A 21,208-nucleotide genomic window follows, 5' to 3' on the forward strand; every position below is an offset into this window, starting at 1 on the left:
CATTTGTTTCTGTTTTTTCGCTCTAGGGGGACTCGGTCATAACGCGAGCAGCGAACACCGTGTCTTTTTAATTGGGAGAGCGAGTCGTCTGCTTCTTTTGCTGGAGTTGCGGTGACGTCAGAACGATGCCGAGCTCTGATTGGCGTTGATCGAAATGATAGCGGGTAGATCTCAACGCTACAGACGCTTTACAGCAGTTGTGCATGGGCGCCGCCATAACTGACCTTCAGTTTCTGTTTCCGCTTATTCCATTTTCTTCACTTCGTCATTACCATAGCAGTCCAGGTTTTTGCCATCTTAGATTCCATTGTGTCCTTCTTCCCAGCATTGGCCTTTCTGGATGCTCGTCAACACCCGTTCCAATGGCTCGGTATCTCCGTAAGACAAGAGAAGGTCAGCAATGGCGGCTGTATTCTGGCGCGTGTGTAAAGCCTCTATACTTCGTTTCGGCTTAAAAAGGGACACTGACAGGGTAGTTATGCTCGCCAAGGTTTTCTTTATACATGACATATGAACGCCAGACTGCACATAACGCAATTTGCGGCTCGAAATCTGTTTGCTTCCCGGCCGGAAACTGCCGATGGGGAACTGGCTCATTTGAGTCACGCTCATTCTGTTCTCCATAGTCACGTGCCGTTTTCTATGGTTTAGACACAACCACCCAAGGGAATCAAACTCGTAGGTCATCGAAGCCACAGTCAATACTAAAAATAAGCTAAAAATATGATACCCACATTTTGTGGCTTATAAAAAGTTGCAAGTACGTTCATTGAAGAAAAATAGAAAATTAGCACAGGCACGAGATCGGGTAACTTTCTCTTCCTCTATATTCCTTCTTTCTTCCGAGTCTAGTTTGAGTTTCGGTATCGAGCAGTTGCCTTTCCTTTTTTTTTTTTTTTTTGTCTTTATTAAAAATATACGTGACGCTACATAAAATATTGATTGGGTAGTCTTCTGACATCATAATAAATCCTCCTCCTCTCCCATTTTGAGTGTACGCAGGCTCTCCTCCTCCCCCATTTCCGGGGAGAGGAGGGGAGCCTGCGTACACTCAAAATGGGAGAGGGGACGCGGGCCTCTACCTTCCACTGCATTGCCAAGAAAAGTTGTCGCGGAGTATAGCAAAACATTTTTTTTTGTGTGTGTGTGTGTGTAGGGGGGGGGGGGGGGGGGTATTAGTGTTCCTTAAATTGCAGACGCAAGCGACGCTACGAGCTAGAGAAACCAATCAAATGGCGTCAAAAGCGCGAGGTACTGGCCCTTTTCTGTTTATGATTGGTTCAGTGATGATAGTACACGCATGAGGAAACAAAACGAAGACCATGATGGTGCGCTTATGATGCTGTCTGATTGGTTTCATCAGCCCGTTGCCTGAGCTGCGTCTGGACTAAAGGGGAAAGGAAGTACAGATGCCTCAAAATCTAACCACTGTTTTTGTTTGTTCGTTTGTTTGTTCTTACTCGGCCAATAAGAGCTCGGCGCTCTGACATCGTCGCAACCCCTGAGAAAGAAGCAGACGAACTTGCGCTCCGCGTACGTTCGACGAGCATGTCAGCGGCTTTCGTGTGCCCCTGGTAGCTCACAATGTTTGCGCTTTCTGCTTTACGACACGTACTTCGGCCTTCTTGTCGGCTAATGCCACAAATTCATTGGCTGCGCAGCCATATGCTCAGATGGAGCCAAAAGTTCGCAGAGCGCGTTGATTGGGCGACGGCGACAAAAGCGCGAAGTCATCGTCGCAATAGTCCAATCTCTGTGCTCCGTCCACTTCGGCCCCAACTTTGTGTTTGACGAGTTTAGAGCCCCAGGACTTGCCACTCCTTTTGTTTCGTATAATGCCAGTCGCCATAGAGTTACACTTTTCAATCTGCGAATCGCTCTTGGTCGATTTGCTATGCGATGTGGGTCTATAGCCGGGAACACATTTGCGAAAAAACGAACCGAAAATCGTAGAGAAATCGGAGGCTGCGAAAATCGTAGCTTGCGATTTTCGGAAGACGAGCCACATGAGGTGGAATGCAGGGCGCGGAAATCGCAATGCACTGCGGTTTTCGTGCTCCGACTTCAGGAGGCTGTGCGGTAGTCTGGCGAACTGGCGTCCCATATTTCGCGCCTCTTAAAAACTTCAGCTATTAAAACCTCGTTGAATGCCACGCGAGCCTTTGTACCACCACCCTTTGATAGAGACAGAAGGGGTTTTCTACGAAGGTTGAGATGAGAACGCAGGGATGGCATATTGCCTGCGCTGCTTCCGAAGCTGCGCGAGCCGCCATGTTGCGAGCCGGTCGTATCGTTTCGTTCTGTCCTGTTCCGGGCTTTCGCTCACCGAGCTCCTCCACCCCGAATTCAAAGGCGCCGTGCGAAAATATCTGGCGCTGCAGATCTTTCGAACCGCTCCCGATTTTCGGAAAAGGGGAAGGGCAAGGGAAAGGAGCCTAGCTGCCGTGCGGTTTTCGCACAAAATTCGGCTTTTTTTTCGCAAATGTGTTCCCGGCTTAAAGCGGAGACGTCTCCGTTCAACTTTATTCATTTAGATTTCATTATTTCATATCAAGAGACGATCTCTGTATCCACCACCTTCGTCTCTTTTTTTTTTTTTTTTTCTTCTCTCAATAACGCTGTTTTGTTCCCTATTGCAGATGAATGGCCTTATTCAAGACTGTGCGAAGCTGACTTGCGAACACTTACGCAAAGCGGCCGAGAACAATGAAGATCTGGACGTTAAACAGTAAGCGTGGACGGGAACTGGCCCATATATACAATAGGGAATGGAATGCAGTTGACGTGTATACGTTTACGGAATATACGAGAATTCTCGAGTGTTCTAATATTCGAACTGCACTATATATATATCGACACTTGCAAGAGTAAGAAACGCAGTATGTGGCGTGACCCGAGCATTTTTTTTTTTGTATCACTCCACAAGCAAGAAGGCTGCGGTATTATCTGATAATATAACACCGCAGTCCTCTTGCCTCTTGTCTCTTGAATGTGGTATTATCTGATAAGATAATACCACATTCTCTGATAAGATGATAAAAACAAATTGCGAAGAAGCAGAAACGCGAATGTTATGGGACACGCCCTGTGTTTCCTAAGCTGTCCGCGTTCATATATAAAGCAGTCCTCGGTCCCTGTCCGTGATTTCGGTAGTCATCTCAGGTATCGATAAATATAAGAGCTAAGCTCGGAGCAACGTTACTAAAACTCTCAATTGGGTAACTTACCCTTGAAACCTGGGCCGCTGGCGTCCACCGAGACCGAGCTAAATACGATAACATTGCCACCCTTTAGAGACGAGCGGAAACGTGAAAGTTGCTTTACATAGCTACTGCGAGATGGCCCTGCGAGATGGCGCCACCGGCCCTTGCCTGACTCGACGTGTAACCTTGCATTTCCCGGAGTGAACGCTGCGGGAGAAATGGCGGCGTTGCGATCGCCATTAGCTCGGTTCTCGAGTACGGATCGGAGCCACTTTTTTAAAGCAGGCTCTACGGCATTTTTCCAACTGAGCTGTTCTAGTAACGTTGGCTCGGAGGGAAAAAAAAAATTACTTTTTCGAAAAGGGGATGCTAGAAGGCAACTTTCCTCGAGCCGCGGTAACGCTGCTCTAATACATCGTGCAAAAGACAGTCTGCGGACACTGTCTGAGGCGTGTTTGTCTTTCTAGACTTAGATTAGGTGGCGCAAGCTACCGCCCGTTACAAAGGGCATAGCCATTGACATCTATCCATCCATCGATCCTTCCTTTCACGACGGCCCTGTCAAGATTGGTCCTGAAAACACTCTGTACAGACCGGTTCGAAGCGCACGAACGCAAAGAAAAATGTTTTCAACGTGTCTGCGTGAGTCCGCAGATAATTCTACCATGTCTGCAGCGAGCGCCCTGTTTTTCTGTATGATGAACGAGCAGACTGGCCGCGGTTTTGGGCTGCCCCCTTGACACCGTGGTGAGAGCCCATGGTGAAAGGAAAGGTATCCCTTTCAACCAGCCCCTTGACCGTTTTGGACGAGCCTAGATCGTCAACGTGGAGACGTCCCCATACCGCTCAGGACGAACACAGCTCGTCTGCTTTTTTCGGTTCGTACACTCAAACTTTCTGAACGAACCAGGTTCGCTTCCATTTCGTTTATGGCTTGAAACGTGATTTTGAAGGCAACAAATGTAACTTTATTTTGAAGACAACAATTAAGCAGTTCAGAGTGAGGAATTTCCCCAAAACTCAAAACGGTTAACGGGCTATAGCATGCACCCGTTTACTTGAAAGCGCGGAACGAGTGGACAGCCGTTAGTTCAAAGTGATTTGTAAAAGGGCCTTCGGTTTCGGTCGAAATCCCATCCGTTTGGACCTTTTACTGGCAGCGCGTGCTAAGGATATGTGATTATCACGGCGCTGAAGGGGCCTTTTCAGCCGACCGCTTTGCTCCTCCCTGCTGGTACCGCGCGGTGTGAAAATCGCGATCGGCTTCACGGTAAAGGGGCTTTCTCAGACCTTCCCGACGTGAAAAAATAAAGTCAAGGCTCTAATCCCTCTCGTATAAAGCAAAACTAGAACTAGTGACACGCCGCAGAGCCAGCCTCGTAATGCTGTTCTACGACGATCATCCAGATGACAGCCATTTTGATAGGCGCCAGTGCGGCCCCTATAGGCCTTTGCAAAAATTTCCTTCTGCGCGCTGCCATCTTTGTCTGCTGGGCTGTGGAACGCATTAGAGCATGAGCTGTTGGTCTGCTGTGCGGGCATGCGTCCACAGCCCAGTGACTCGGCATTTTCCGCCCGGGCGCTTCGTTCGAGACTGCCGCTGGAAAGGTGTATAGGTCGTGAAAGTTGGGAATACAGCTTTTCTCTGCTGCCACTATGCGCCGAGCGACTGATGGAGAGGAGGCGACTAGAGCGCGCGGGTACATCAGAACGCCGTACCCCGATTCGAATAATTAGTGGGTAGACCTAAAGCTAGCATGGCCTTTGTCTCCACTGCACTCGTCGTACGCGTTCGAATGCGAGAGCCAAACGCCCGGACGCCTGTTCTCTGCTAGTCAAAGGCTCCAAATGTTACGAGTCCCACTGGCAGTGCAGTGTGACCGGTAAGCCAGGAATCAATACATTTGAGGACTTTTTTTTATTTTTTATGTCACTTTTTACAGTGTGAACTACGAGCAGTGGGAGCGATTTGATTTTGATAAACCTCAAGGCAACAGATTGTAAGTCCCTCATCTTGAAAACAAGATGAGCACCTTGAAAACACAGTATGTTGTAGTGTCCCATACCTGAGAGAAAAAAACGACTGTGGAGGAGGCGATATATTAAACCTGTCATTATAGTTTTGTTAGTTTAATTGAAACTTTTGTGAATATTGCCACGCTCGTCGGCGAGCGACCGCGCGCGTGGCCGAGTGGTTACCGTGTTTGACTGTCGCGCAGAAAGTCTGGGTTCGAATCCAGTTAGTGGAATGCTCTTTTATTTGTTCTTTCTTTGCGTTCTCGTGAGTTCGAGAACATTCTCGTCAGATCGAGTTCCGAATGTTCCAGTCGCCGAACAATCTAGGCCGATTGTTCCAGAACCCAACGCGGTACATAAGGGACTCCGCGTGCTGATCTGCAGTCAGTTTTCGCCCAGCGTTCGACTCTGCTGCTACGCCGACTCCGACGCCCGCGACGCTCCGTTATTATCTCTTGTACCCTTTTATTTTTGGCACAAGTTCGCCACATTAAACGTTTATTTCTTTCTGTTTATTATTGTTTATTGGTCACTACCCGTGACATTTTGGTGGAGGTGCGGGGTACCGCATGCCCGTGCAGCGTTCCCCTCCCAGGACCCGCAGTGCAAGCCCGACTCCAAGCTCGCTGAGAAGACCACTCAGCGCGGAACCTGAAACTCGGACCAGCCGCCGCACCAACGGTGAGGATCCGGAGTACGGTTTGCTGCTGGACAAACCCAAGCCGAAGAAGACGACGATGGACAACCAGTCGCAGGCCCCCACCGCTCCTGCCGTCGTCTACCTACCCGTCGCTCCTCGGACACCGGCTCCCTTCCACGGCGAAAGCCACGAAGACATCGACGACTGGGTCCAACAGTACGAACGAGTGGCCCGTCATAACGGATGGACACCGGAACAGTGTCTGCAAAACGCTTACTTCGCCTTGGAAGCCACCGCCCGGAACTGGTTCGAGAACCACGAAGCTTCGATCACTTCCTGGGAGCAACTCAAGGCTGAGTTGCGAAGAACATTCATGAGCCAACACCGAAGAGAACGCGCGGAAGAGCTTCTTCAAGCGAGGATTCAAGGCCCTAACGAGAGCATCGTTAGCTTCGTGGAAGATGTCCTGCGACTGAGCAACCGCGCCGATCCCGAAGCATCCGAAGCAAAGAAGCTCAGAGTCTTGATGCGTGGCGTCAAGGAAAGCATTTTCGGTGGTCTTGTGCGGAGCCCGCCTACCACCGTCGAAGGCTTCATGACGGAGGCCACTAACGTCGAACGTGCCCTTCTAGCACGAGCCACCCACTATCACCGAGTTCCCGGCGTCGGTTCCTTTTCGCCTTCCGGCTGCAACACCACGGAGATCCGCGAGATGATCCGAGACGTCGTCCGGGAAGAGATCAAGAAACTTCTACCTGCCGCCGCAAGCCCAGCTTCGCCCTCAATCGCCGAGATTGTCAGGGAAGAAGTCCAGCAAGCGCTGCAGCCTGAGGTTCTCGTCAGCACCGCTCCGGAACCACCCACGTTGAGTTACGCCGCAGTGGCCCGACGGCCACCGCCTCCTCGTCGCACCTATGTCACGCCGCCCGACGTCAGTCTCCTGCGCCGCAGCACGACCGACGCCACAACGACCAGGTCCAGTACGCCTGCCCGGAGCCCCGCGCACCCCGCAAGACCGACGTGTGGCGAACGCCCGACCGACGCCCTCTGTGCTTTCATTGCGGGGAAGCGGACCACACCTACCGCCGATGCCCATACCGACGACTCGGGCTACGCGGGTTCCACCCGAACGACCCGCGCCCCCGTCATGGTGAACGCCCTATCGAGATCGACGAGTACCTGCGACGACCTCAGTCCCCCGAGCCTGCGTCCCGCCGAGAGTTCCGGTCGCCGTCACCGCGACGTCCAGCTTCGCCGATGCACCGACCACGACGTGAAAGCCTGTCCCCCCTTGCTCCTCGCCGGGGAAACTAGGCGCGGCAACCCCTGGGGGTGGAGTTGCCGATGACGACCGACGCCAAGATCCTCCACGAACGTCGGGGGACCCCCACTCGAACGCTACCAGAGACCAAAACGACGCCGCTGCAGTGGTGTCCAATAACCTAAACGTCGTCATCGACGGCCACGACGCATCTGCACTCGTGGACACCGGAGCAGACTACTCAGTCTTGAGTGGGAGGCTCTCCCGCCGCCTTCGAAAAGTCACGACGCCGTGGGATGGACCTCAAATACGAACCGCCGGAGGGCACCTCATCACACCCATCGGGAGATGCACTGCTCGCGTCGAAATCCGCGGTGAAACGTGCCCTGTGAAGTTCATCGTTCTACAAGACTGTTCCAGAGACGTTATTCTCGGCATGGACTTTCTGTGTGAATACGGCGCCGTCATCGACCTTGGTGAGAACAGATTGACGCTGCGCAAGCCTGTTCCGTCTTCAGAGAAACCTCAAACAGCGTCAGCCGCCGTCCGAGTCGCTGCCGACCCCGTGAACCTGCCGCCGCGATCAAGTGTTGTCGTACCCGTAGTGGCCGATGTAGCTACCTGCGGCGAAGTTATTCTTGAAAGCAAGCTTCAACTACTCCTAGAAAGAGGAATAGGTGTCGCAAGAGGAGTGGCTGAACTTCAGAATGGGCGGACTGTGGCCCTCGTGACGAACTTCCGAAACGAAACGCAACACCTCACGAAAGGTGCAGCCGTGGGCCACGTCGAGGAAATTCGGAACTCCGCCGAAATCGCCACGATTGCTGAAGAATCATTCCCACCTCAGCAGCACATTACGGCGCCAGCACAGCTCGACATTGACCGCAAGCTTCCAGGCCCGAAACGACGGCAGCTAAGTGACCTTCTCGCCGAATACAGTGACTGCTTCGCGACGTCGTCGAGGGTGCGTCAAACCACTATTGCGAAACACCGCATCGTTACCGAGGACGACGCGCGCCCTGTGCATCGATCGCCGTACAGAGTCTCCGTTAAAGAAAGGGAGGTGATCCAGGAGCAAGTGCAAGAGATGCTGAATGACGACATAATCCAACCCTCAAGCAGTCCGTGGGCCTCTCCAGTTGTACTGGTTAAGAAGAAGGACGGAACGCTTAGATTCTGCGTGGACTACCGGCAGCTGAACGCAGTGACGAAGAAAGACGTCTATCCACTCCCCCGCATCGACGACACGTTAGACCGGCTGCGCCACTCCCGATACTTTTCATCCATGGACCTGAAGAGCGGCTACTGGCAGATCGAAGTCGACGAACGGGACCGAGAGAAAACAGCTTTCGTCACGCCAGATGGGCTGTACGATTTCAAGGTGATGCCCTTCGGACTGTGCACGGCTCCAGCAACTTTCCAGCGTGTCATGGACACCGTACTGGCAGGACTGAAGTGGCAGAGCTGTCTCGTCTACCTCGACGACGTCGTAGTGTTTTCCAGCGACTTCGACGAGCACTTGCGACGACTCCGAGCAGTTCTCCAAGCCATACGGACCGCCGGACTCACCCTGAAGCCGTCAAAGTGTCGGTTCGCCTATGACGAACTGAAGTTCCTAGGTCACGTGGTTAGTAACAAAGGCGTTCGCCCCGACCCAGAGAAGACTCGCGCCGTCGCAGCATTTCCAGTACCGACAGACAAGAAGGCCGTGCGAAGGTTTCTTGGACTATGTGCCTACTATCGGCGCTTCATCCGGGATTTTTCAAGGATTTCCGCACCACTCACAAACCTCACAAAGGACGCCGAGAAGTTCGAATGGGCCGAGAAGCAGCAGCAGGCATTCGACGAGCTGAAGCGACGACTGCAGACTCCTCCTGTTCTAGGACATTTCGATCAAGATGCGGAAACCGAAATTCACACGGACGCAAGTAACGCTGGACTTGGCGCGGTACTGGTTCAAGTGCAAGACGGCACCGAGCGAGTTATCGCCTACGCAAGTCGGACATTGTCCAAGGCGGAGAAAAATTACTCCACGACTGAGAAAGAATGCCTTGCTGTCGTTTAGGCAATCACGAAGTTTCGTCCGTATTTGTACGGGAGCTCGTTCCGTATAGTCACGGACCACCACTCGCTCTGCTGGCTTGCGAACCTCAAGGACCCGTCAGGACGCCTCGCTCGATGGAGTCTACGACTACAAGAGTTCAACATGACTGTGGTCTACAAGTCAGGCCGCAAGCACAGCGACGCCGACTGCCTGTCCAGAGCCCCCACCGAAACACCTTCCGGCAGTAGCAACGACGAAGACGACGAGTGCTTCCTAGGTGCAGTGAACACCGACGACATGTCACGACGTCAAAGAGACGACCCTGAGTTGCGCGCACTAATCGAGCACCTCGAAGGACGAGGGGGTGCTGTCCCCCGTGTCTTCTCGAGAGCCCTGCCGACTTTCGTCCTCCGACAAGGTGTACTTTACAAGGAGAACTTCGGAGACAACAGCACACCATGGCTGCTGGTAATCCCCACCGACCTTAGAGCGGAGATCTTTCAAGCCTGTCACGACGACCCGACGTCCGGACACCTTGGTTACAGCCGTACGCTGGCCCGAATTCGTGAAAGGTATTACTGGCCCAAGCTGCCGAAGACCGTTCACTTCTACACACGGTCCTGCCACGAGTGCCAGCGACGCAAGAAACCACCGACGAAGCCGGCAGGTCTCCTGCATCCGATCGCTCCCCCGACCGTACCGTTCCAGCAGATCGGAATGGATCTACTTGGTCCTTTCCCACCGTCGACGCAAGGAAACAGATGGATTATTGTCGCCACAGATTATCTCACACGGTACGCCGAAACGAAAGCCCTTCCTGTAGGGACTGCTGTGGAAGTCGCCAAGTTCTTTATCGAATCCATCGTCCTCCGGCACGGCGCTCCCGAAGTTTTGATCTCAGACCGTGGATCATCGTTCATGGCCCAGCTGACGCAAGAAATCCTTCGTCTCAGCCACACCAGCCATCGGCGCACAACGGCGTACCACCCGCAGACCAACGGGCTGACGGAGAGACTCAACAAGACCATCGCCGACATGATCTCTATGTACGTCGACGTGGAGCACAAGACCTGGGACGAGGTGTTGCCATACGTCACATTTGCCTACAACACGGCCGTGCAAGAGACCACAGGGGTGACACCCTTCCAACTGGTTCATGGTCGTAAAGTAACGACAATGCTGGACGCGATGTTACCCCACGAACCGGCTGTCGACGGAAGCGACGACGCCCAGGTGGTTGCCCAACGGGCAGAAGAAGTCCGCCAGCTCGCCAGACACCGTATTCAAGCCCAACAACGTGTCGACACTGGCCGCTACAACCTTCGTCGTCGGGACGTCCACTTCCAGCCCGGAGACAGGGTGTGGGTGTGGACACCGATCCGCCGCCGTGGTCTCAGTGAGAAACTCCTGAAGCGCTACTTCGGACCCTACAAAGTACTTCGTCGACTCGGGGATCTGAACTACGAGGTGATGCCCGACGGAATACGGACTTCATCACGCCGCGCTCCACGACCGGAAGTCGTCCACGTCGTGCGCCTCAAGCCGTACTACGCGCGATAAGACTGCGAACTGTGATCTTGTGCACCGCTTGATACGATTGTGTTTCGCGAGCCTCCGTATGTTCCCTTTTTTTGTTTGTTTCGCTCTGTTTTGTTGCCTTTTACGTGGCATCGAGACGATGCCTTTTTAAAGGGGGGAGTAATGCCACGCTCGTCGGCGAGCGACCGCGCGCGTGGCCGAGTGGTTACCGTGCTTGACTGTCGCGCAGAAAGTCTGGGTTCGAATCCAGTTAGTGGAATACTCTTTTATTTGTTCTTTCATTGTGTTCTCGTGAGTTCGAGAACATTCTCGTCAGATCGAGTTCCGAATGTTCCAGTCGCCGAACAATCTAGGCCGATTGTTCCAGAACCCAACGCGCGTACATAAGGGACTCCGCGTGCTGATCTGCAGTCAGTTTTCGCCCAGCGTTCGACTCTGCTGCTACGCCGACTCCGACGCCCGCGACGCTCCGTTATTATCTTTTGTACCCTTTTATTTTTGGCACAAGTTCGCCACATTAAACGTTTATTTCTTTCTGTTTATTATTGTTTATTGGTCACTGCCCGTGACAATATTAATGCTGATGAAGCAAACCAAATGCCTCAGGCACACGGTATACGAGAAAGGTTTCGACTGGCAGAACGTTTACTGCCTATTACCAATAACTGTAGGTATGGACCCATGTTCTACACTATGGGGACCGCTCCCGTCGAACACCACTATATTGGAAGTACAACTGTCCAAACACCGGTATGCCAACTCTATTCGCAAAAAAAAAAAAAAAAAACTCACACCGCAGTTAGTCTTAACCGTTAAGCATTAGTGGAAGTCTACCTCACAAACTCAACGACGCTGATGGTCGGCACAAAAGGAGGAAAGGTAAATTAAGGATGAAGTATTCATTGGCGGTCGTACCTGACTCCGCGACTGCTAAGCGCGTGTTAATGGCCAACTTCCGTAGTTCTTTTGCAGATTATATCTCCCACCATCAAGACTGCTGGTCTTAGCAGCCTACGAATGTGAGCCCGTTCCGAGCATGCGCAGTGAACAGCGCACTCCACTGTGGCGTCCAGTGAAGACTTATGAGCTCATTCCTACATTTGTGTTTCAGTGTGCTAAACAGCTTGAAACTGAAGAACACCAAGTTGTTCTTGACACGTTTTATTTACATTTGAATGAGATAAGCCGCCGTCTCGCTTGACTGTACTCATCCGAGACGTAGCCGTGGGGAGAGGGAGACGGGACAAGAAGGGCAGAGAGAAGGAGAGGGACAGATAGTCGCGTGTGCAAGGATAGGCTCGCTGCCCGCAAGAAGGCAAGCTGCGAGTCGAACATATGTTTTCTGTGGTCGGTTGGCTGTATAGGGTGAGGGCTTGTCCAGTTTTCGTAGGCCAAGGAGGAAGTGCATTTATGTGTGCGGTCCTGTGTATCGATGTCTATAGCAGCGCCAGATGTTGTGAGGGCATACGTCGCCGGCACTCTTCACTGGGGGCAGAGCGGGCAGAAAACAAAAAGGGAACACATTTGCACAGCTGGCGCCATCTATGCGGTGGAAACTTTCGTTCTGCGTCTAGATTTTTATCATTTTTACGCATTCTTCTTTCACCGCGGGCTTGAAATAATTATGACGATGTTATAAGCGGCCATTTTTTTTATAGACACCATGTAGATTTGATCTTGCTAATTCTGCGAAAACCTTTAGTCTAGCTATACGGTGCAGTTCAAGGGCTAGCTGGAAGATGGCGCCAGCGTGCCAGCGTGTTTAAAATCCTTGTAAGTGCTTTTTCATGTCATAAGTGGTTGCGAAAGAAAACACCGCGCTCGAGCACACTCTAACGCAAATGAGTAAACACGCCTCATTATTTTGAAGTAAATTTTGCAGAGTTTCCTCCGAGCGCGAGGACGAGGGTGACAGGACTTGAGACCCGCTCCCACACTTGTAGTTGCTTAGGACCAAGATCTTGTGATCTCTTAGGACGAGTGAACGCACTGGCACGCTGGCGCCATCTATGACGTGGCCCTGGAACTGTACTTTACTAGAACGAAGGTTTCGCGGTATTTTCGAAATTAAATGTGTGCATATCACCTATCAAACTTTATCGATTAAAACATTGTAGAAATTTGTTTTGAGCCAAGAAAGAAAGGATGATGCGCGAAAATAATAGGAAATATATCGAAACTGCAAGTGTTTGAAAATAACTTTCCGTGTTTGAGTTGATTACTTGTGATTGCCGTCCAGAAGGGTGTGGGTGCATAGAAAAGGATAAACCTACAGTCTATCAATATAGTCTAGACATGTAAAGGCATTTCAAGAGAGCTACTCGTACAACCCTTTTTTGTTTTCTACAATGCTTCCTTTTATAGGTTCTTCGGCCACTACACACTGGACGTCATCGCCAGGTGCGCGTTTGGAACAAAACTTGACTCGCACACCAATCAGACCGATGAATTCGTAACGAAAGCAAGAAAGGCGTTCGCGACCAAAATTAATGCATACGTAGTGTTTCTATGTAAGTATACGCCTATATAAGAAATTCGTCAAACACGAAGTTGGAGCCTAAAGTTTGCGGGGCGCGCCGTTTGGACTTGTGCGGCAAAAGCGCGGCGTCCTTTTCACACGAGTCCCATCTGCACGCTCCCTAAACTTGGACCCCAAATTTGTGTTTGACGGGTCCAGCGCCTCAGGTGAATTTCAAGGTTATTTTGTGAACTTTCCGTTTACGTTTCAGTTTTCCTTATGAGCCTGTTTCCACGGCTATTCAAAGTATTCGGCACAAAAGTTTTCCCGGGAGAGATATTTCATTATTTCAAGAATACCTGCGCAAGCATTATCAAAAAGCGCAAAGAAGCTAATATCGTAAGTACATCTTTACGTATCATATAATACCACGGTCGATATCTGTCTGGTGCTGGTATCATAGCATATCCTTAACCTAAAAAAAAAAAAAAAAAAAAAAGCATTTCGAAGACTGTTTTAATATATGTCTGATACTTGACGATTCAGATTACCACGCTATTGTTTCGTGAACATTTCAGAGGCATCAGGACTTTCTCCAGCTCATGGTAGATGCCCAAGAGTCGGGTATCGCGGAAGTCAGCAGCGACGGTGGCCAAGACATGGAGAACAGTCTCTACAACCTTGGGAGCGAGCAGAAGTCGGAGACCTCGTTCGTCACAAAATGTTCGTTCACATTTTATATGGCTACATGCCAACAAGCTGCTTTATAAACAAGGCCGCGTTTGCCCATATAAGCTACTGCGCATGCGTAGTGCTGACAGCAGCGCCACCGCAGCCGTGGTACGTCAGAGACGCGAGTCGGTCTATGGTCAAAGACAGCTTCAAAGACGCAAAGGCCTGCAGCGAGTCCCGGGAGGAATTTTATTCTTCTTCCACAGTCGATCTCATTGCAACATCAGCTACTGGGAACGCCGAGAACCCACTCACGAAGCGAGAATGATCATAAAAGTCCACGCCCCAAGTGTCATACTGTGCTTTGAGTCATTGAGTAACTTTGGCTCACATTGTTTGTTATAAAACGTACATACGGCGTAGTCGCGGTAGATTATAGTCGCGACAGCTTAAGAGACGCGGGAAGCCTTCTATGATGTTCAGATGTTTGGCTTCGTAATTCGTTATTCGGCGTTCTTATTTGCCACTTTGGCTAGGGAGCGACAAGATACTCGGGATCGACGTGCCACGTCCTGTGTGTCCTAATTGTGATTATGTCGTGAACAAGTCGTACGGGTTATCAAAAATTGAGGCAGCTTTGTTCATTCGACCAAACGCGATAAAATGCGATAGCTCTATAGAAACATTCTAATGTCACATTCGTTTGGGGCGCACCGCACCGCACCGCGCTGCACCGACGGACGCGTCACGTTCACCTGGTCGTGTCGGTGCGGCTGCACTACGTTCGCCTGGGACTTCATGCGGCGCGCGGCACCGGTGCGTTGCTGCACCAGCTGCACCGTCGGAAGGAGACCAAGCAGGTCCTGGCACTGCGACCTTGAGTTAACGCTCTCCGCTTCCTTCGGCATATCCTCTCTCTCTCTCGCCTCGTCGGTGGTCTTCCCTCCTCGTCTCGCGAAACATGGCGGCCCGCAGCTCGAGAGAACGTGATGTCGGTGCTGCTATCTTTCCCTCAAGCCCTCTGCTCTGGCTACGATTCCAGCATTGACTACGGGCGTCGGTTTTTCCCTTTTCGGGAAGTGCGTGTGTGCGGTGCTGCGTTGCATCGGCCGCCGAGCAACCAGTCCACCACGCCGGGCACGTGAAGCTTTCGTCGTTCGTCGGATTCAAGACGTCGGTGAGTCTTCGGACTTCGTTGGAACTTTTCCCTGGACTTTGAGTCCCGCAGAGGGGACTTTCCTTTTTCGGAACTTTCGTGTTCTTTGCACCGGCGAACTTGTTTCCCGGCTACAGTTTGTGTCGCGAGCGGCGAGTTGTTTCGCGTTGTGTCGGGAATGGAGTGCTGTCTTGTTTTTTTCGCGGCCCCGCTGCCCGAAGGTTCGTGAGTGTTGTTGGAGTAACGCGTGTTCGCATTTCGTTCTGATGGTTTTGTCGTGTTGTCGCCGTGCGCGGCTTTTTATCGCCTAATTAAATTTCTTGTTTTTCGTTTAACCCCTGCGTGCCCTCACACCTGTTGATTTTCACACCGGACCTGTCTGTACCCATCGTTTGTCACCAGTCCGTCAATAAAATCGCATATGTGTAAACGCTCTCTTTCATAGTCCATGTGTTTTTGTTTTTACGTTGGCGGGCGAATTTTCGGTGTAACAAGTACATACTTGAACCATCCACTTAAAAGACAATTTGTTACTTTCATTCCTCGCTAGATGGCGCGAGCCGCCGCCCCACTCTTGTGGACATTTTTTACCGTCCAGCCGTTCATGTTTTGCCCTTGCAGTGACCGGACCGAGCGCGTCGCACGGCGGGATGCTTCGCGTTCGCCTGGTAGTGCGTCATGTGGTGCACCTACACAGTGGCGTGGCCTTGGGGGCGACATTTTCTCGGTGCCGTGCGCGCCCCAGACGAATGTGACATTAGTGAAGTAAATAATTGGGAAAGGAAATGTTACGGTGATGAAATGGTTGTAATATGTCGCACACACATCGAGGACAACGTCAAGGAAGACGTTAGGTCACGTCAGCTTCAGCTACCGGCGCTTACGAGCTTGCTTCACTACAGGCACGGGCTCTGCGCGACCTCGATAACACGAGCGACACGAGCGTGGTTGGGTTCTCTCTCTATCTGTCGTTCTCACTACCTCTAGTGCGCGCGAACAGAGCTTACGCAACCGCCGCTTACGAGCTTACGCGACCGGAACTTACGCTTATGCACCACCACTTCACCAACAGGTGTTACATGACCTTGAGGACAGGACCTTGAGCGTGGTAGGGCCTACAAAGCTACCGCTTTAAAATTAGTTTAAAAACATGCTTGGGAGACCGACAGTTAGAAGGACCTTTAATTGGTCAAACGGAGTTACTAACAACAATCCGCAGGGCCACCTCTGAATACCGGTCAAGAAATACTCCCTCCTACAAAGATCAGAAACCTCATTCGTGATTTTAGTTGTAGTCGAAACTCTAGAGCCAAGAATTTTTATTCTTCATTGCGAATTAAGCCCCTTACAAATGCCAACTAAATTCTGACACTTCGTTAAATATACTTTACTTTTCTACATAGCGACGAAATTTGCATTCTTTCTGTAGATACCTCATTGTTTCCGACTTCCATTTGTGAAACGTTACTGTCAGGAAAGTTCTAAATTATTTTGTGTCCGTATTTTTAAAGTTTTTTTTGTATTCCCACACTCTACGGTACTCGTGGTCCCTCTAGGAGTTATATTTAAATACAGGGTTTGTAAATGTACATAACGGGGTATCATGAGTACAAAACCAACATAAGCATTATCATTTCGTTTTTTTACGTTTTACACATACAGGATGCTTCCAACCACATACCTTTACCGCTTAGGTCTCATATGAATCATTGGCTGACGAACGATAATAGGATGTTTGACACTAACCACGCCCTCCACTTAAGCAAGTCGAGGTCACACTGCTCCAGTGTTGGACAAAATACTCGATAAAAGTATTAAAATTAATAAATTCCTGCTTTATAAAGTATTTAAAATACTACTCAAGTTACTGTCACAGTAAGGTGTCTTGAGTAGAGTAAAAATACTTAGATATGTAATTCAATTACTTTTGAAGATACTTCCGCATTGCGTAATTTGTATCGACGTCGGTGACAAGGACAATTATACAGCTCCATAAATTGGGGTTACCAGACTGGTTTATTAGCACGAAACAACACAAAATGGAAAAAGAAAAAAAAAAGTATCGTAGGGCTTTTTTATGCAGTCCAACTATAAGGAGCAGGATATTGTCACGAATGACAAATGATGAGGCGGCGAATAACTGAAGAAGCTAAACGTTTAATGAGGCGAACTTGTGCCCAAAACAAACTATAGAAAGGCTATCATCGCAGGCGTCGATGTCGGCGAAAGAGCAGGATCGAGCGCTGGTGCGAGACTGACACCGGACCGCCACTCGGAGCACCTTTTGCACCCGCGTGGGTTTCTGGAACATTCGGCATAGAAAGTTCGGCGCATAGAACATTCGTAACTCCATCAGACGACAAGGTTCTCGAACTTACGAAAATGTCAAGTTGAAAGAATAAATAGAAGAGTCTGCTCTTTGGTGTCGAACCCGGAGCCTCCGCGCGAGAGTCTAACGCGGTAACCATTCGGCCACGCGCTCGCCCGGCAACACGCGTGGCAGGATCACTGATAGATGTTACAAAACATTTCTGGGACAACAAGGAAGAGGCCGCTTTAGCTATTGGGAAGGAAATCAGACCGTGGCGTCCCAAGCAGTTAACTTTAGAACTACATGGATGGGGACAACAAATACAATGACTCAGCGCTCGGCTGACTTAACCGAACGCGGCGTCAGCGTTCGGGTGGAGTTCGTGTTCTCCGGTGAAAGGGAGGAGGCGCTCTTTTGTTACCACTACGGCTTACCTAAACAATGCAGCATGCATCGTGCCCAGCTCAGCACAAAAGCCGTATTGGGTCAAGCTCGCATCCTCTGACGACTGCTTTCGAGAGAGATCCGGCACTTAACGTCACTTCACTAATTGTTGGTATTTTTTCATTACACTGTGCCCCGCGCTCTATTAAAAAATACGACATGAACATGCCCACAAGGCCTGTGGGCAATGGGCATGTGCACAAGCCTTGTGTTGGCTAAACACCGAGGTGTGGGGTGACAAACGGCTCAAAGCACCTAGCCAATAATGACATCGCTGAATATCACGTCCTGTGGCGCACCTTAGACACATCGCTTAACTACAATCCATATTTCCTATATGGGGAGTTCACTATAACGAACTTGGGATACGAATATGAGTGAATGGATAACAAAGAGAACCCAGATAATAGCCACGGCAGTGGTCGCACCTTCTTCAGTAGGTGACGTTCAGAAAGGCACTCAACGTTGGGGGACACTTTGTTGGCATTTTGAAAGGTTATCCAGCTCGTAGTTCGTTTCCTGCACTGTTCTCTGCTTACCGATGTTGGCTTACAGACAGTGTTCGCGAGAGAAATAGGTGATGGACTGACGACAAAAATAAAAGAAACAAAAGAAAACCTCGACATATTGCCCTAGCGGGGTCAAGTATACAAAAAGCAATACTAAAATGTCGTGTTTTTTTTTTTTTTTTTTTGCGTGTGTCCACTTCCCATTTTCTTCTATTTGTGATTTGCTTGCCACTCAAGTCTGCATTGTTGTCGTAGGTCGTTTCCCTGTATGCGTTGCGCTCAGAGTGGCATCTTTACTTCCGTAAAACCGCTCCTTTTGTGTGAGGATTTTTTTGGGGGAAACTCTATGGAAACAAAAGGCGCCTTTGGGAAGGCGAGGGGAGAACCTTCATTGTACGAACTTTGGGGTGAAATATGAGTCACAATCGGAAAAAAGCGATGTTTCCACGAGCTCAATCAAAGTCACCGTAGCTAATCGGAGCTAGCAACAGGATTTGGTTGCTCAAAAGAATGTTCACATTTGCCCGTGCCACGCCCACGCCACTTCATACCGAAAAACTCGGAAAATGGCGGAATGTCAAAAATGTATTGCAGGTAATGAGTACAAAATATTCGGAATTGTAATTAAAATAGAGTATCAAATACTCTCGATAAAAAGTGTTTGCGAGATACCAAGATACTTCAAAAAGTATTTAAAATACAATATCTTGAGTAGGGTATTTGAGATAGGCACACGTGTGCACTGCTTATACACCATAAAAAAGACAGCCTGCAGACTATGTTTGACATGTGTTTCTGCTTTGCATGACGGTCCTGTATCATTGGTCATACAGAAACGGTCTGCGGACATGTTTAAAGCCTACAGGTGCACAAAAGAAAATTTGCTTCAAACATCTGTGAAGCGTGCCTTCCGATAATTATGTCATCATGTTTGCCATCATGTTGTTTTTTGTTCAATTTACGAGCAGGGTGAAGTTGAGCTGCCAGTGAATAGGAAAAGCGCAAATTCGTCTGCTTTTTGCATAGGGGTTCCGATGACGTCAGAAGGCCGAACTCTTATTGACTGATGGAAACAATATAGTGGGTAGACCTCAAGGCATCTAGCATTGAGATCTACCCACTATCCTTTCGATCAAAGCCAATCAGAACTCGGCCTGAGTCTGACGTCACAGCAATTCATGCGCAAAAAGCAGACGACTTGCACTCCGCATATGATAGTTGTTGTCGCAACCTTCAATCTGGGATCGAGAAACAATAAAAAAAATCGGCCGATGGCCCGCTCGAGCTAACCGCGTGCCGCGATCGGTAACTTTCAGCCCTGACAGAAGACGAAGCCTTGGCGCAGTGTGTGTTGTTCTTCACGGCTGGTCTGGAAACAACGTCGACCACGATCGCCTTCGCCGTGTATCAGCTGGCCGTGTGTCCCGACATTCAAGACAGGCTGAGACAGGAGGTCGACGACTGTTTCGCCAAACATGTGAGTTCACATGCAACATTTCCTAAAAGACAAGGCCGTCGTGATGACGTGTTAAGTCATCGCCAGTGAGTTCCCGATCCTTCCCAAGAGGCATACACGTTTTTTTTTTTTTTACGAGAGAATACACGGCAAAGCGGCAGATGCGTGCTTCTTTGCGTCGGCTCGTTTTAGCGCCATGGCAACTAAAAAGGCAAGGCCTGCGCATGACGTGATTTCGGGCAAGCGCATTCCAGCTCGGAGCACGTGGAGCGAAAGCTCGCGCTGCAGAACCCAGGATCCTGGCTTCGAGCCCCACCCCTGCCCGTTTCGATCCGGATGAGCATCGTACCGGCGTGCGGTCGAGTATCACTACTGCGTGGTGCACGTTAAAGACCCCAGGCTAGCGGTTGTACTGCACTGGCTTAATTACCCATCTACAGCTGAGAGACAAGTCGCTCGTTCAGGCTAACTTCCGGCTGTGTAAGCATACACACAACATTATTGTTATACCGCCTCATCTCAAAGGCAGACCGACCTTGGCTGTATAAACACGAACGTAAAACTAAAATGGTTGGTTCTTTTTTTTTTTTTTTTTTTTTTGTCTGTAGCAAAAATTTTTAAAATCCTGATACCTCGGCAGTTTTTTAAGACTTATGTCGTCAGGTAAATTATTTTGCCGAAAAATAAATCAGTAATCGTACGTTCACTGAAACAAGAGCTGGCGAGCTAACGCAATTTTAGGTTTCTTTTCACTAATAATCTCTTCATGACTATGATACTTGCTTTAAGCATGCCTACAGGCTTTATTCTAATCCCAGTGAACACGTAACGCTTAAACAGCACATAAGACATTTAAACCAAAATGCAGGGATATGTTTTTTTTTTTTTTTTTAAATCACTTGTATTTAAGCTTTATAATGTAATTCATTCAATTTCCTTGTACAGGGTCCAGAACCAAGCCTCGACGCGGTGTCCAAGCTCAAATACTTGCACTGCGTCGTTTCAGAAACACTGCGCATGTATCCCCCAGCATTAAGGTACGTTATTATTTCTGTGTGTGTGTGTGTGAAAGCTTTAATTCTGTTCCAACGCCGAACATATCGCATCATTTTTTCGAAGACAAAGTAAGCAAGTAGGTGAGCTCGTTTAAGTCGCACATATTAAAAACCGTATTTGAGGCGCATTGTATATATATATGACCCCTTGTTATATATACCCTTGTTACACGGGCACACTTAACTGCAGTTACGCTAAGCGACAGTTAGCGCACAATATGTATTTGCCGACAACACTCTGCGGCTATGCAGTCAAAGCCATGGGCGAACGTGCGCTTGAGCATCTTGATCATCCCTTCTTATGGAGTAGCTGTCCGAGAGTATAGTGCGGTATCTGTGGTGCCGCGTAACAGCAGTTAAGCTGAGTTAACCGCGGTTAAGTGTGCCCGTGTAACAGGGGTATTACACGGGCACGCTTAACTGCACTTACACTAAGCCACAGTT

The 21,208-nt window shown here is 49.8% G+C and overlaps 1 protein-coding gene across 1 annotated transcript in view; it reads left to right on the top strand.

The window, feature by feature from the left end:
* The window catches only part of LOC8039939 (cytochrome P450 3A24), a gene marked incomplete at its 3' end in the record, with an annotated part of 43,728 nt that extends 22,982 nt beyond the window's left edge, over positions 1-20,746 (top strand). Inside the window, 6 exon segments of the mRNA XM_040208595.2 lie at positions 2,640-2,728; positions 13,068-13,213; positions 13,433-13,560; positions 13,740-13,884; positions 19,570-19,730; positions 20,655-20,746. Coding sequence (XP_040064529.1) covers positions 2,640-2,728; positions 13,068-13,213; positions 13,433-13,560; positions 13,740-13,884; positions 19,570-19,730; positions 20,655-20,746 — 761 coding nt within the window.
* Between the last annotated feature and the right edge of the window lie 462 nt (positions 20,747-21,208).

This window comes from Ixodes scapularis, unplaced genomic scaffold (genome assembly GCF_016920785.2).
Source record: "Ixodes scapularis isolate PalLabHiFi unplaced genomic scaffold, ASM1692078v2 PGA_scaffold5__190_contigs__length_132052651, whole genome shotgun sequence".
Taxonomy (NCBI): domain Eukaryota; kingdom Metazoa; phylum Arthropoda; class Arachnida; order Ixodida; family Ixodidae; genus Ixodes; species Ixodes scapularis.